The sequence below is a fragment of the Dama dama genome, chromosome 27 (genome assembly GCF_033118175.1).
Source record: "Dama dama isolate Ldn47 chromosome 27, ASM3311817v1, whole genome shotgun sequence".
Classification (NCBI taxonomy): domain Eukaryota; kingdom Metazoa; phylum Chordata; class Mammalia; order Artiodactyla; family Cervidae; genus Dama; species Dama dama.
In genome coordinates, this window is record NC_083707.1 from 49,063,068 (window position 1) to 49,078,184 (window position 15,117).

At 38.8% G+C, this 15,117-nt stretch overlaps 1 protein-coding gene across 2 annotated transcripts in view; it reads right to left on the reverse strand.

The window, feature by feature from the left end:
* The window catches only part of DYM (dymeclin), a 372,695-nt gene that overhangs the window by 117,736 nt on the left and 239,842 nt on the right, over positions 1 to 15,117 (reverse strand). For both annotated transcript variants that reach the window (XM_061130629.1, XM_061130628.1), the window contains exon 14: positions 7,387 to 7,489. In XM_061130629.1, the coding sequence (XP_060986612.1) occupies positions 7,387 to 7,489 (103 nt within the window). The remainder of the gene's footprint in view (positions 1 to 7,386; positions 7,490 to 15,117) is intronic.

Sequence of the window (15,117 nt, forward strand, 5' to 3'; positions counted from 1 at the left end):
TAAGAAGGGACAGGACAAATTTCCTCTCTAGGAATAAAGGGCAGTAGTCTTTATCTCAATTCAGGTGTGTTTCTTAAGAGTGAAGGAATTTATTTTTCTCTTTTAAGCAAGAGGGGGGGTTTCTCCAACTCAAATTGTCTTTAGAAGCATTCTCAGAACATTTCTGAAACTCCCAGTTCAGAAATGCATCAAAAGCAAATTATAACACAACCAAGAAAATCAGTCTGATTATGTTAAAGTCCTGGTTTTTAATTAGGAAGAAAAAGTGGCAGGGGCGGGGTGTGGAGCTTGCTCACTTGCTAGAGGCCTCATTTATTTGATTTTTTAAATCAATTGTTCTAAAGAAGAAACTTCTTGGGACTTAATCCGCGTGGGGCTTGGAATTTACTTAAGTGCACAGCAGTTGTAGGGAAGGTAGTAAGATTTGTAACCTTATTCACAGTGTTTGATTCTTGTTTTTTACATTGGTTTTGACATTATGAAAGTAACGATTAAGATCTTGATTCAAATTTCATGATCCTCCTTGGAGAACTGATTGATTTTAGGGCTGAAGCAGAGGAAATATGAGATGAGTTGGAGCATCGTGAAGGTTGCAAAAAGAAAAAAAAAAAGGTTGATGCATATTCAAAGGGTAGCGGACAAAACCTGAAATGGCTAAAGTTGGAATAACCTGAGTAACAAAATAAGGACAGTCCTGGATGATAAGAAGAAAGTAAGTATCCAGGAGTTTATACTGATAGAAATAAATAACTGCACAGGCAAGAACTCTGGGGTGAGGTGACAACTCTTCCTTGCAGAATTCCATTTATAAATGTAGAGGGAATGAGACAAATAGAAAATCATTCCAAACTCAGTAAAATAATGATGCAGACAAGATTGATCAATGGATGCTAGGATTTCTAGGAAAATGTTTAGGAAAAAACTGTATATTGGCATTGTCTCCAAGTATCTTCCCCATATACTCTTCCAATATAGTAGAAATATTTAATAATCTAACAAAGTATTTCCAGTATAGTGAAAATAACTACTATATAAAGCATACAGGAATTATAAAGGGAAAACCAGCAAGTTTACAGTGAAGAATATTGGCAGACATCATCCTAGTGATGTGATCAAGTGAAAACATCACCAGTGCGTGTGTGCTAAGTCGCTTCAGTCATGTCTGACTCTGTGCGACCCTACAGACTGCAGCCCGTCAGGGTTCTCTGTCCATGGGATTCTCCAGGCAAGAATACTGGAATAGGTTGCCATTTCCTTCTCCAGGGGATCTTTTCAACCCAGGGAATGAAGTCACCTCTTTTACATCCCCTGCATTGGTACATGAATTCTTTACCACTAGCACTACCTGGGAAAGAAACCCAAACATCACCAGTAATATAGACCAACCCTGTATATTCTCTGGAATGATGCTCTGAGAAGGGCACATCACTTCTGTAGTATCCTTTTCAATAATGCATAACATCAATCTAATCATGAGAAAATGCCAGACAAACCCAAATTGAGGGACATTCTGCAAAATAACTGATTAGTACTCTTCTAAAGTGTCAAAGGTCATGATATACAAGGAAAGACTAAGGAAACATGACAACCAAATGCAATGTAGGATCCTGAACCGGATACCAGAAAAGAATAAGGGCAATAGTGTTAAAACTGGTAAAATTCAAATGAGGTATGTGTTTTAGTTAACAGTATTGTACCAAGGTTAATTTTTTAGTTTTGAAAAATGTTTTATGGTTATGTAAGATATTTACAAAGGGGAAAGCTGGTGAAGGCTATATGGAAATGGGGAACACATGTACACCCATGGCTGATTCATGTGAATGTATGGCAAAACCCACAATATTGTAAAGTAATTAGCCTCCAATTAAAATAAAAAAAATAAAATTCTTTGTAAGTCTAAAATTATATGAAAATAATAAAGACAGAAAGGACTGAGGGAGGGAAAAAAGAAAGAAGGGCGAGAACGGAGGGGCAAATAAGTAATAAACATGACAAAAACGTAAAGATCTTTATCTAAAAAGAAAAGTATAAGGTAATAAGTTCTATTTTCCCTTCTTTTCAATCTAACTCCCCATAGGTAACCACTATTTAATATTTTCTTATGCACTATTCCAGAAAAGTTAAATGCATACTTCCAATCATACATGTACATATAACCTATATACTATAAAGTATGGTTTTGTTTTTTTCTACCAAATAAAGTGTTATGGATATCTTTTCATATAAGTCTATATGGATTGAATTTGTTTTAAAAAATATCTGAAGAATACTGCATTGGATAAACTTAAACTTTAATCAGTTCCCTAAAGATAGATTTTTCCCCCCCTTATATCCATATTTTTGCTCTTAAACCAGGCCGAAAAAATATGGCTTCCCAGGAGGCACTAATGATAAAGAATCCACCTGCTAATGCAGGAGACATAAGAGATGAAGATTCAGTCCCTGGGTCAGGAAGATTCTCTGGAGGAGGAAACAGCAACCCACTGCAGTATTCTTAACTGGAAAATTTCATGGACAGAGAAACCTGGCAGGCTATAGTCCATGGGGTTGCAAAGACACAAGAGCGACTGAACACACTTGTGTAATTGCATTATCTAGTTGACTTTAGCAGTTTCTAAAGTCAAGTCATGCTCAAGAAACATATTTTCCCTCTCTGAAAATATTGACTTTTTCAGAGTATAAAATTAATTTTTCTAAATTCACTCTCATGCCACAATGCCAGCCAAGCTGGTATCTACATGTTATTACACTCAACAAATAGTTCTTTTCTTTCCACAGTGCTCCAAGTACTAGTTTTTTTTAAAATGGCTTCATTGAGATAACATCCACAACCATGTGCATGTATGAGTGCACGGGTGCTCAGTCGTGTCCAACTCTTTGTGACCCCCCTTGCCAGGCTCCTTTGTCCATGGGATTTCCCAGGCAAGAATACTGGAGTGGGTTGCCATTTCCTCTTCTGGGGGATCTTCCCGACCCAGGGGTCGAACCTGCATCTCCTGTATTGGCAGGCAGATTTTTTTACCATTGACCCAGCTGGGAAGCCTTTACAACCATGTACTCTGTTAATTTAAATGCATAATTTAACAGTTTCTAGTACATTCAGAATTGTGCAACCATCACCACAATCTAATTTTCAAATATTTTTATCATCCCTGAAAGAAACCCTGAACCATCCATCAGCAGTCACTGGTCATCCTGCATCGGATCATGGATTTTTTCCAATAAATATAGTCGGTCCTCCATAGTCTCAGGTTTTACTTCGGTGGATTTAACCAGCCTTGGATAGAAATTTCTATCCGTGGTTGGGTAAATCTGAGGATATGGAGGGCTGACTGTACTATACCACTTTATATAAGGGACACGAGCATCCTTGGATCTTGGTATATGTGAGGGCTCCTAGAACCAATCCCCCTCAGGCATTGAAAGACAATAGCACACTATGTTTTTTCCTATACGTACAGCTTATGATAAAGTTTGATTCATGAACTAGGTACTAGAAGAGAATGTCCAAATTGCTAGCATCACTACTCTTGTGCTTTAGGGTCATTAAGCAAAATAAGGCTTATTTAAACACAAGCACTGCTATCCTGCAACAGGCAGCTGATAATCTGGATGGCTACTATGTGACTAATGGTCGGGATATGCTGGACAAAGGGATGATTCATGTCCCAGGCAGGATGGAGCCGAACATCGAGAGATGTCATCATGCTACTCAGAATGGTGTGAAATGTAAAACTATCAACTGCTTATTTCTGGAATTCTCCATTTAATATTTTTGGACTGCAGTTGACCGTGGGTAAATGAAACCTTGGAAAGCAAAACTGGGGCTAAGAGGGGGATGACTGTACTTGCTTAGCAAGTTGGTGATAAACCCTTAGTTACTATTTCTATATCTGGGGATTTTTCTGATCTGGCTCCTTACTCTTTTTGGCCAGGGTCTTTTTGGCTTTTGCCTGTGCATTTATGTTTGGAATGAGATGGGAAAGTGGATCCTGTGAAAAGGTTAAAAAGTTCTTTGATGATCATACGGCAATATAATTTGGTTCCTTAAGATTCCACTGAGAATAAACTAGTCATCTCAACTAGTTGCCAAGATAATCATTAGAAATTAGGGAAACAATGTTTACATGTAATTGCGACAACAGTCCTAATTAAAAGCTACAGTTTACATTTAAAAAGCGGCTATAATTCATTTATTATTTTTGTTTCACTGCCTATATTCAGATTTTGTTTTATATGGCCAAAGTTATTTTAAGAGGTTTATTCTTTTCTTTTTTCTTTTTTGGCTGGGGCTTGAAGCAAGTTGGGTCTTAGTTCCCTGACTGGGGTGGAACCTGTACCCCCAGCAGTGAAGTGCAGAGTCTTAACCACTGGATTGCCAGACAAGTCCCTAGGGGTTAATTCTTAGGAAAACAGTGTTGAAAGATTCTTCTCTAACAATTCTCTCATGTCTTTTAGTCACTGAATTAAATTTTATGAAACTCTGATATAAAGACACCAAAACTCAGCCAAGTCAACTGAACTTCATTCACTAGCCTTCCTAGATGCCTTAATCACTCTCTGACCAGCTATCACTGTCGTGAGCATTCTCTCTCCCCATGGAGAGCTCAACTGCAATTTTTGTTTTATTTTCCCTTAAGCAGTCAGGGCATTTCCTCATTATCTAGAAGCTGGCTGAAGGTTTCAGGTTTCTCCTGAGAGGTTCAGACAAAATGGCTGTACTAAAGTACTAATATTAATGTTTTTGTAACATGCTATTTGTTTTCTATGTTGTTACTCAACTGACTGGTGAATTATCCAGTATAAAGACAATAAACTTTTCTTAATAAACTCAGAAATCTCTAGGTAGACTGAAAGTACTCTATGTACTACAGTGAGAAGAAAAACAAATCCTTATTTTTATGCACGTATTCAAACTCTCTGCTAATATAGTTCTCTCAGTCCTGGTGTAGAAAGTATACATCTGGGAATTCACTGCTGCATTAAGGCCCTTTCATTTTCCTTTTCCGTCTTTTACAAACAAGTGTTCTAATGCATTTGTTGAGGACACAGAATTTTATGTGGTTGTTGGCAAAGACACTTAACAAATGAAATTTCTGGGGAAGAAAAAGGGAACATACTTTATTCGTTCAATTAATGGCCAAGTTAAAAGAGAATGATAATGAGAACATGGTTTCAAAAGTTTACTCTATCATACACAGTGTTTTTAGCAATGAGAATGACCAATAAAACATGAGTTGTCACCAAGAACTACCGCAGCACCTACTTTTGATGTTGCTACTGTTTTCTTTAGTTACCTTTCAGTCTAGCGGCAGGAGGAGTGATTCACAATTATCGATACTACGACTGAATCAGTGTTACCCACCCTCTTCACTTAGCTCTAAGGAAAGGCAGCAAAATTCAAGTTCATAAACCTATCTGAAAAATGCTGTGATTTGCAAAGTCTCATACATACAAATGTTAAAATAAGACTGTCAATGACAGCTTCATATGGAATTTTCCTTGTATTTCTAGAAAGCAGATGCTTCGAGAAGTTCCTTTTTATTAACACTTAGTGAAAATTTCATGCAGGAGGAAAACAAGGACTCTATAAAAACCGTAAAGTTCAATAGCAGTCTTCATATATCCATTACGAGTTCAGCTTGTGCTTTCACTGCATAATCACCTCCATAACTGGCAAATGCTGTTAAATATGACCCATTTTCTCAAAGAAAATATCAATTTTCAGGCCTCTGATTAAAGGAGAATACTACTAAGGCAACCTCAGCATACACATTCAACACATTTTTTGTGGAATGAAACAACAGGAATACTATATAAATCAAATTATATGTGTATAAAAATGACAAAACATTTACAGATGAACAAAATTCACATTCTTAATAAACATAACCCTGTTGCCACTCTGGCCCCAGATGTGGATTCCAAGGAGCAAGTACAAAGAATTACTTTTCTTAGAACAAGTTATGATGAGGAAAGAATTATATCAGCCACTATGCTCATTTTTTCAAAAAGATGAGAATATTCAGCTAGCAGGAAAAATTTAAAAGATACTTTTTTTTTTTTTTGGTAAGAGAGAAGTACTTTGGAATTTCAAACTTAATACCTGAAATGGGATGACAGATCATAACATCTGTCTCACACACACACTAAATAAATAAATAAAAGAGAAGAAAAACAGCGCCAGTCAGGTTGTGGCTGCACACAGCTATCTCTGTTTATCAGTGTCTGATATCCGGACTGGGTGCTGTTCCCACAGTCTCGTATCAGCACAACCATTTAGAAATGAAACAAACCACAGCAGGAAACAAGCAAAACAACTCTCTGGCTGTCTGGTACATATCACCACTTCAAACTCAGAATATAAAAATTCTCTGCTCAAGTTTCTGAATATTGACTTTAAGTTGTCCCCAGATAAACAAATAGGGACGTCCTTATTAGAACTGGATGAACTATCTCTGTGACTCGTGACATGAAAGTTTTTCGTAGCCTCATCTAAGCACGCTCCACAATATAAGGAGTGTCACGGACAATGCCGCTGTCCTAAAGGAATCCACATAATGGGTTCCCCTTCTCATTCCACAGGGCTCCTCCCTGGGCTGTGTCTATTCTAGTCTATTATCATCCTCTGAGGCCAGGTGGTAATAACCTCTTCATCTTTAAAGCAGGGGGAACAAATGCCACATGTTACTGCTGGTCTATGCTGACCATGACCGACGAGACCAGGGCAGACACCCTGGACGAGACCCCCAGCAGAGCCAGTTAGATTTTCTCTCCCGGGACCTGAGGATGGCAGGCCTCTGAACAGCCAGCAGAAGGCATGACTCTCACTGAAACACATTAAGGGTTGGGAGGGAGTGGGGTGGAGGAGGGCTGAGGGCTGCTATTTCAGACAGCAACTAGAGAAAAGGGGCCTACGGGACACAGCAGCAGAATAAATCTGAAGCAAAAAGAAGCAGATAACAAAACTAAATGTCCAGAAAGACAGGCTATTTTGAAGAATCCAATGGCTTTTCAACCTTAGATTCTTGTTCCCTGAAATCCAGGTGTGTATCTTCCCCTTGAGTTTAGTGAGAAACCTTTGCATACTTCTTATAAAATTCCTCCTTTCATTTCTCTGTAATTAGTTTGGGTGGCCTTCCTGACTAAAGTAATAAGATTCCTAATTATTAACAATCATTGATTTAGGTTTGACTTTCTTCAACCATGTGTTAATAATCTTTGAAAAAACTTTTTCCCTTAATTTGAAATGTTTCTCCTTTATTTTCTATTACAGGTTTCTCAGTGGCCAAGAACAGTCAGAACTTGGGAAGAGGGGGAATTGCTATTTTTTAATTTAGCAATGAAAGGAAAAATTTTTTATTGACAAGTAAGGTAACTACTTACATAATCTGGTAAAGGAACATCACTGGAACTCAGCGAACCTCTCAAGGACTGTGTGGCTTGTTCCAGAACTTTGTTGTGTTTTTTTGACAGCAAGGAAAACAAGCTGAAAAAACAAACAAAAGCCCAATTATATTAAAAGAACTAAGTGTCTCATTTCATAGGTTTTATATGAAATTATATAATTACACAGAATGTCAATTATTTCAAAATATATTTGTAAATGATTATTTTTTCATGCCTGTGTGAACAGCAAGATTAACAATACTATTGATATAGTAAATGATAAAGTGAAAAGAATGTTTAAATTCTAAGGGCTGTAAAAAATAAAGGTTGAAACTTTCAGATTACTATCATGGAAAGAACAGTGGACAGAAATTTAGAAAACCTGGGACATGAACTGACTTTACGAGTAACTCAGAGTGTATACTCTGTTACAAATCACTTGAGCTTGCTGTATCTCAATTTTTCTCATCTTTCAAATAAGTGTATTAGATTATTTCTCTAGCATAATATACAGTCCATGATTCTGTATTATGGCTTTATATTCTTATTTCTCAAAAAGACTGACTTTCAATATTTGTATTATAAGATTTTGTTTCTGGCCATGATGGATTAACTAGTACTGAATAACTTGCCTGTGTAAACAACTAAAAACTGAACAAAATATACGAAATAACTGCTTTCAGATGCTCAACGACATCTGAGTACAGGATCATGATCCCTAAAATAAGAGCGACCCACAGCGCTGTGTCGTCACTCAATCGTGTCCGACTCTTTAGGACCCAAGGACTGTAGCCCACCTGGCTCCTTTGCCTATGGAGTTCTCCTCTGCTACTGGAGTTCCAGTGTCCTGCCCAGGCAGGAATACTGGAGGGGCAGCCATTCCCTTCTCCCGGGAATCTTACTGACACACGGATCAAACCCAGGTCTCCTGCACCGCAGGTAGTTCTTTACCATCCGAGCCACTACGGGAGTCTTTTGGGGGGCCCATGTGATTCATTACCTAGAAAGTGAGTTTCTATCTAGAGGAACATTTTAGACTGTGGCTCAGAAAGCTGGGGCCCAAGCAGTGCACAAGAGTATCGTACTGAGAAGACAGACATGAATTTGGGGCTTCTGTGGCAGCTGGAATTTGCAGAGTAGATTGTTAGACTGGAGGGAACGGCAAGAGGGAAGTCCAAAACCTGCTTCAGTGTCAATTCTTGAGTGTTTGGCTAAATACTAAGCTGTGCTGTGCAGAGACAGACCTCACAAGGTATGACAGTGAACCGCCATTCAGAAGGCACAAACCGAACAGAGATTTGGGAAATCACAGAAGACTGGAGGTATGCTGAAGTTCCAGCCTGTCAGAGTGGATAACACTCAGCTGAATTCTTCGAAAGGTGATGTTTTAGGAGTAGTATTCTAACCAAGAGTAAAGATTATTCTAAGATGGATCCTAACAGAATTAAGTGAGTGATTTTCAAAGTATAAAACAAATTTACATTAAATATAAATGGATTAAACCCTCTAGTTAAATGACAATAGACTGTCAGACTAGGTAAAAAAACTAAACCCAAAAGCATGCTATTTATAAGAGCCACACTTGTAAATTTGAAGATACAGAGAAGTGAACAGTAAAATGATTCAAAAGAGATATTGTTTAATACAAACACTAATCATAAGAAAGGTGGAGTGGCTATATTAATATTAGACAAAGGTTTAAGGATAAGATTATTACTAGAGATAAAGAGAGAAATTTTATAGTGATGAATTTACCAAGAAGCTGTAACAATCATAAATGTGTATATGCCAAATAACAGAGTTTCAAATATACATAATTACATCATCCTAATATTAAATCTACTGTATCTAATGAATATAGAATTCCTCTTTGGGCTAGACAACAGGTTAAAAATAAAGACAATTCTGATTCCATGTACTTTTCCACATAACTATGGCTTGTAGTGTCTTTTTTAAGGCCTGAAACATTACTCTAGTATTTCTTAGTGGTATCTTTCTAAATAGAATATTGATCTGAATATCAATTTAGGAAAATACCTAATTATTTCAGATGGTTTAAATGGGATAATTACTGAAAATAAGACTACTAAGTATTCTTTCCAGATTAAGTATTAAGTAACATTAAAATGTTAAAAAATGAATGAAAACGTTTCTTAACACTTATGGGTAATGCTGGATGTGCACAAAGCAAATGGAACAGAGCCAAGAATATTCTCTAGATTCACATTCAAATACTGCAGGAAAATCAGTGAAATAATTACTGGGTGAATAAGTGTGAAATCATGTAACACTGATCAAGCATATGTTGATAAGAGAGATTTCTGTGAAATGGAATAGTCCAGTAAAGTTTAATGAAGGGGTTAGACTTAATATAAAGTTTTGAAGAGGAAAAAAATCTGTGCAAGAAGAGAGAGAAGGCATTTCCAAACAGAAGGCAAAGCACAGAGGCAAAACAGGGGACAGAGAGAAGAGTGAGGTGCAAGTGTGTAAGGAAGTAGGAAAAAGACTCAATCTGTAAGGGTTTGTGCACTGTTTCTGTCATTTTATTTTTATGGATCTTCTTTACTTGAGTTTTAGGTTTGCCTTGTTTTTTCCAGATTAAAAGTAAACATCATGCTTTTTCCTCACATTCACTCCCATGACCCCTGGTAACAAATGTTAGCAGTTTATTATCTATGATTCCAGAAATGTTATATTCATCAAAGCATGTATAGGAATGAATACTGTACATATACATCCATGCTTTTTAATTCACAAAATAGGTATTGCTCTGTACCTTGCACTTTTTCCACTTAATAATACAATCTTTGATTCATTCAATAAAACATATATTGACTGTTAGTTAACTGATATCGAAGCATATGTATAAATCACATTTTGATTAATCCATTAGAAAAGTATCATTGCAATGTTTACAATTTTTTGTATCATAAACAGCACTGCAGTGAACACCCCTATACATAATTTTTAGCATACCTGAGATGAGACTGACTGTAGGATAAAGTAAAACTGCTGAGTAAAAGAATAACTGAACATAGGACTGAACTGCAAGGTGTATATATTCTTAAAAACAAATTATTTTTCAGGCAATGAAGATTGAGATAAAAAATATGTTGAAATAGTGTATAAAGCACATTCACAAGGAAATGCATAAAAGGGGGAAATTAGTAAGATTCACCTAATTAGTTACTATGTTGTTATGTTAACTCACTTCAGTCCTGTCTGCCTCTTTGCAACCCTAAGGACTATAGCTTGCCAGCTTCCTCTATCCACGGTATTCTCTAGGGAAGAACACTGGAGTGGGCTGCCATTTCCTCCTCCAGGGGATTTTCCCGACCCAGGGATCAAACCAATGTCTCTTACGTCTCCCTGCGTTGGCAGGTGGGCTCTTTACCACTCGTGCCACCCTGGCAGCCCTCTGAAATCACAGAGCTACCTACAAAAGCAGGCTTCTGCTCAGGACACTTTTGGCTGCACAAACAGACATACACCCAGGCACGCCAGCTCTGCACACGGCCACATTCTAAGGCCTTCAAGGTCATTATATTACATAACTAAGTATACAACTTAGCAAATTTTCTGAAATAAAGGGAGGTTCAGAAGCTTTTTGAGATGGAATGGTCTTTGGTGGTGACTCTAGTACATGGCATGGCAAGACTCAAAGGGGCATCAACTGGGTGCCCAAACAGAAAGCTAAAGCAGTAAACACACCTGGAAGAAGCGAGCGTTTTGGTTTAGTAGGAGGAAAGGGGGCAAGTGAAGTACAGCAGCACGCTTTATGTTTACATAATACCAGAACTGCTTCATGGGCTCAACAAACCCGGGATTTTCTCAGTCAGTGTTCTAAGAGTGTACCCTTCAGAGAAGGACAAAAGAGGTAATCTATGGTAGCTTTTATCATCAATTGAAGACATTTATGAAACGAGTCCTGGGAATCAAAGCAAAGAGGGTTTGATAATGCTTTCTTCAGAGAAGAAAGGCTAGTTTGTTTATTTTAAAAGAGAATACTAACAATCTGCTTTCCTTGTTAGTAGAAGACAAAACAAGGAAGGGAACTGCAATTCAAACACAAGCTCTTCCAGTTAGACACAACGGAAAATGTGACTGCTTCAGGCCTGTAGTGTTGATATGGTCCACCTCAAGAACCTGTAGCTATGCTCCCAGCTGTTTTGAAGAAGGTCGATGTAGGAACAGATGATCTGAGGTCACTTCCAGTTTTCTATCATGAATGAGAAACAGAATTCACACTTACTCAGGCTATTATTCTTCTGCCAATAGGCTTCTGTTGCAGTTGTGTTAGCCAGAGCTCTCAAAGTTTTCTTAAATTTTTAAAAAAAATTCTAATTTTGTCTTCCATTTGGCATTTTTAGGGCACAATGACCTAAATTTATATGAGACATGATTTGCAAATTGCTGAGAAAAGTAACTTTTGCTTAAAGCTTTTGCATTCAAAATACCAGCTCCAGTTAAATGCTAGTGAGAGTAAGCAACACACATGATATTTGTATGGAAGGGGTAATTCTGATTCTGGAAATAAGTGAAACTGACTTCCAAGTGCACTGATACTCAGAATATAGCTGTCATGATACTTAATTTAAATTAGAAAAAGACTGGATTTTCCTTTTTGTACAAGAATGTTCATTATAAATTGGTTTAATGGTGAAAAACTAAAAGCAATAAAAACTCTGGTCAAGAATACAGTGGGAAAATAAACTGTGTGTTTATTTGACATAGGTGTGTTTATATGACATAGTGTGTCATATAATGACACTATGTAGCAATTAAAGGTTATCTAAACGGGATAAATCTCAAAAAAACAATGTAATTCAATGAGCAAGGACCCTGGTAGAGAATGTGAACAAGGCATTATTATTTATTCAGTGTCTTTAGCATACAAATCAACATTATATATCTTCTACAGATAAAACTTTTAAAGTAATAAAACACACATGGAAATGATAAACACGACATTTAGGATAGTCATCATTCTCTGAGAAAGGAAGGAAATGAGATCAGGGAGGAAGAAATGAGAGGCTCAGCACGCACTCTCTCAAATGTTCTTTCAGTTATACTAGATATATACATACTATATATGTATATATATTTTTTGGTTATACTAGATATATACATACTATACATACAATACTTTGGCCACCTGATGCAAAGAACCAATTCACTGGAAAAGACCCTGATGCTGGGAAAGACTGAGGGCAGGAAGAGAAGAGGGCCACAGAGGATAAGATGGTTGGATAGCATCACCAACTCACTAGACATGAATTTGAGCAAACTCGGGGAGACAGTGAAGAAGGCCAGGGAAGCCTGGTGCGCTACAGTCCATGAGGTCCCAGAGTTGGGCACAGCTGAGTGACTAAACAACAACAACATATCTAGGGGACTTCTAGGTTACCCTGCCCTTTTGGTGTATGCCTGAAATATAACACATTTTAAAAACTAATAAAAAAGAACACACTATCCTGAAGCAAACGGAGCCCCTGTCAACAGTCAGCATTTCATAAAAGAAAGAAGCATATAAACACGCATGATGAGTCCAACCTGGAATGTGCTACTGGCTGCTGGAAAGGGCTGTCATTTAGGTGCCCAGTTGGTGGTAGAAGAAAAGACAGTTTAAAGACAGACTGTGAAGGGCCGCTTATGGCACATCAAGAGTCCTGGACATTTCTATATGGAGTGAGAAGCTAATGGAAGCTAATCAGTCTTACAAAATGAGTACAGAGATGTGGTTCCTTGCCCCCAAGGAACTCATGTCTAATGGAATAAGGGGGAAATGTCTACAATATTGGAATCAGAGAACGCCATGGGTCTGAGAGAGTGATGTGGGAGTAAAGCTGAAGGTGAGGTACATCTCCCAGAGGAAATCTATCTTGACAGTGGCCTTGAAGGTTAAGGGGCTGACCTGTGGGGAAACGTAAAGGGGAAGGGAGAACCATTCTGAAAGGCGGAGAAGCATGGAGAAAGGCACAGAGACGTCAGGGGAGTACCCAGAGCTTACGAGGCAAAGCTAGTACAAGTCCACAGAGGGGGGAGCGTTAGACAGGCCAAGAGATGAAGCCAGCAAGATCGGCAGGGCCTGTTTAAAAAAATGCCAAGAGGTTTGCACCGTCAAGTTACTGAGACAGACAGTAACTCAATCATTTACCAAGAACCAACTATGTGTCACAGATGAGCAAGTTGTCTGCTTGGGATACAGCTACTAGCAAAAGCCACAAGGCCTCTGTTTTGCCCTCTTGGAGGGCACAGTCAGGTCAAGGAGGATATGCTTGTATACAAGCTCTCCTGTCACTGTGGTGATGGAGAGATGCGTGGCCTACAATAGGGACAAAGATGAGGGTGTCTGACCACACCTGAAGTGGGGACAGGAAATCATTTCTGGAGATGATGCCTGAGCTGAATCTTAAGGACCAATCTGAAGTTAGCCAAGCAAATCAGGCAATGGGAAAGGTAACATGGGCAGAGAGAAGAGTATGAGAGGGAGCAGAGAAATCCGAGCACCGTGGGTACAGTCGACAGTACAGCACACATGCTCGTGACGTGTTAAGTAACTGGCACACCACGTTATGGTCAGGGCAGGAACAGGAATACCTTATTCATAAAGCGCCTCTCGTGTCTTAGTGAGACCTTGGACTTGATCCTGAAAGCCAGAGGTGTTTTCTGACAGCAGGACTACAAAGATAAGTAAGAGAGAAAGCTGCAAAGCTGCTGGGTTCAGTGTCCAGGTGGGAGGTGGGCAGGAAGGGTGACAGAGTTCCCTTGTTCTTCTCTGTTCTTCATCTCTCCCTGATGCTCTCTCATCTCAAGGTGGCTGCAGAAGCCCTGTCACAGGACCTGAACAGCCCACACCTGTGCAGGGAGGTACAGGTACATCACAATTATACTTGTTTGAGACAGATTCTTGGCCCCTAGACAGCACAGGAAGGTTGGACAGGGTGGGCAAGAAAACAGGAGTGGAAATACAAAGATAACATGGCGTAACTTTTACGCCGCTAAAAGTGAGAGGTGAGGAGGTATGAAGCAGATATGAGCTATTTGGGAAAAAAAGGAATCCTTGATGACTCTCAGGTCTGGGAAGTCTAGTGGCTGGCTGAGAATGTGACCGAACATGCCAGGGATATAAGAAGAGCCAAAGAGCAGGGAGAAGACCCAGGAAACAAAGAGCTGTGTCTCAAAGACAACAAGCGCAGCAGCAGGCAGACCGACGGAGCTTCTTGCGCATCAGACACTGTTCATCATCAGATAACACCTGACTGTGTGCTGTTAATCTCCAGCCTTTTTTATTTTGAAGGGATGATAAAATTGAGGCAGGGAGTGGTTAAGGCTCATAGCTACTAAGTGGTGGAGTCAGAAGTCAAATTCAGGCAGATGGGCTCTCAAAGTGGTATTCTTAACAGTTCTGCCATGAAACTCAGAGGTGCTCCGGAATATCCAGATGCCCATGGTTAGAAATGTCCAGATTCCAAAAACACTCACCAGGTACTCAGGAAGGATGTTAAGAAACGTAAGGGCTGTTAACATCAGTTGAAATCACAAAAGTACAGGTGATCACCCAAGGATAACACATTACCAGTATAAAACAAGATAAGGACAGAATTCTGGGTAAAGCCAGTAAAGAGTATTCAACAAAAGCTCAGAGTAGAAGAAGAGGAAGAGAAGACATTCTTCTGGAAGTCAGGAGAATCATCTTAAGGGGGGAGCACTCGCCACTGTTAAAAG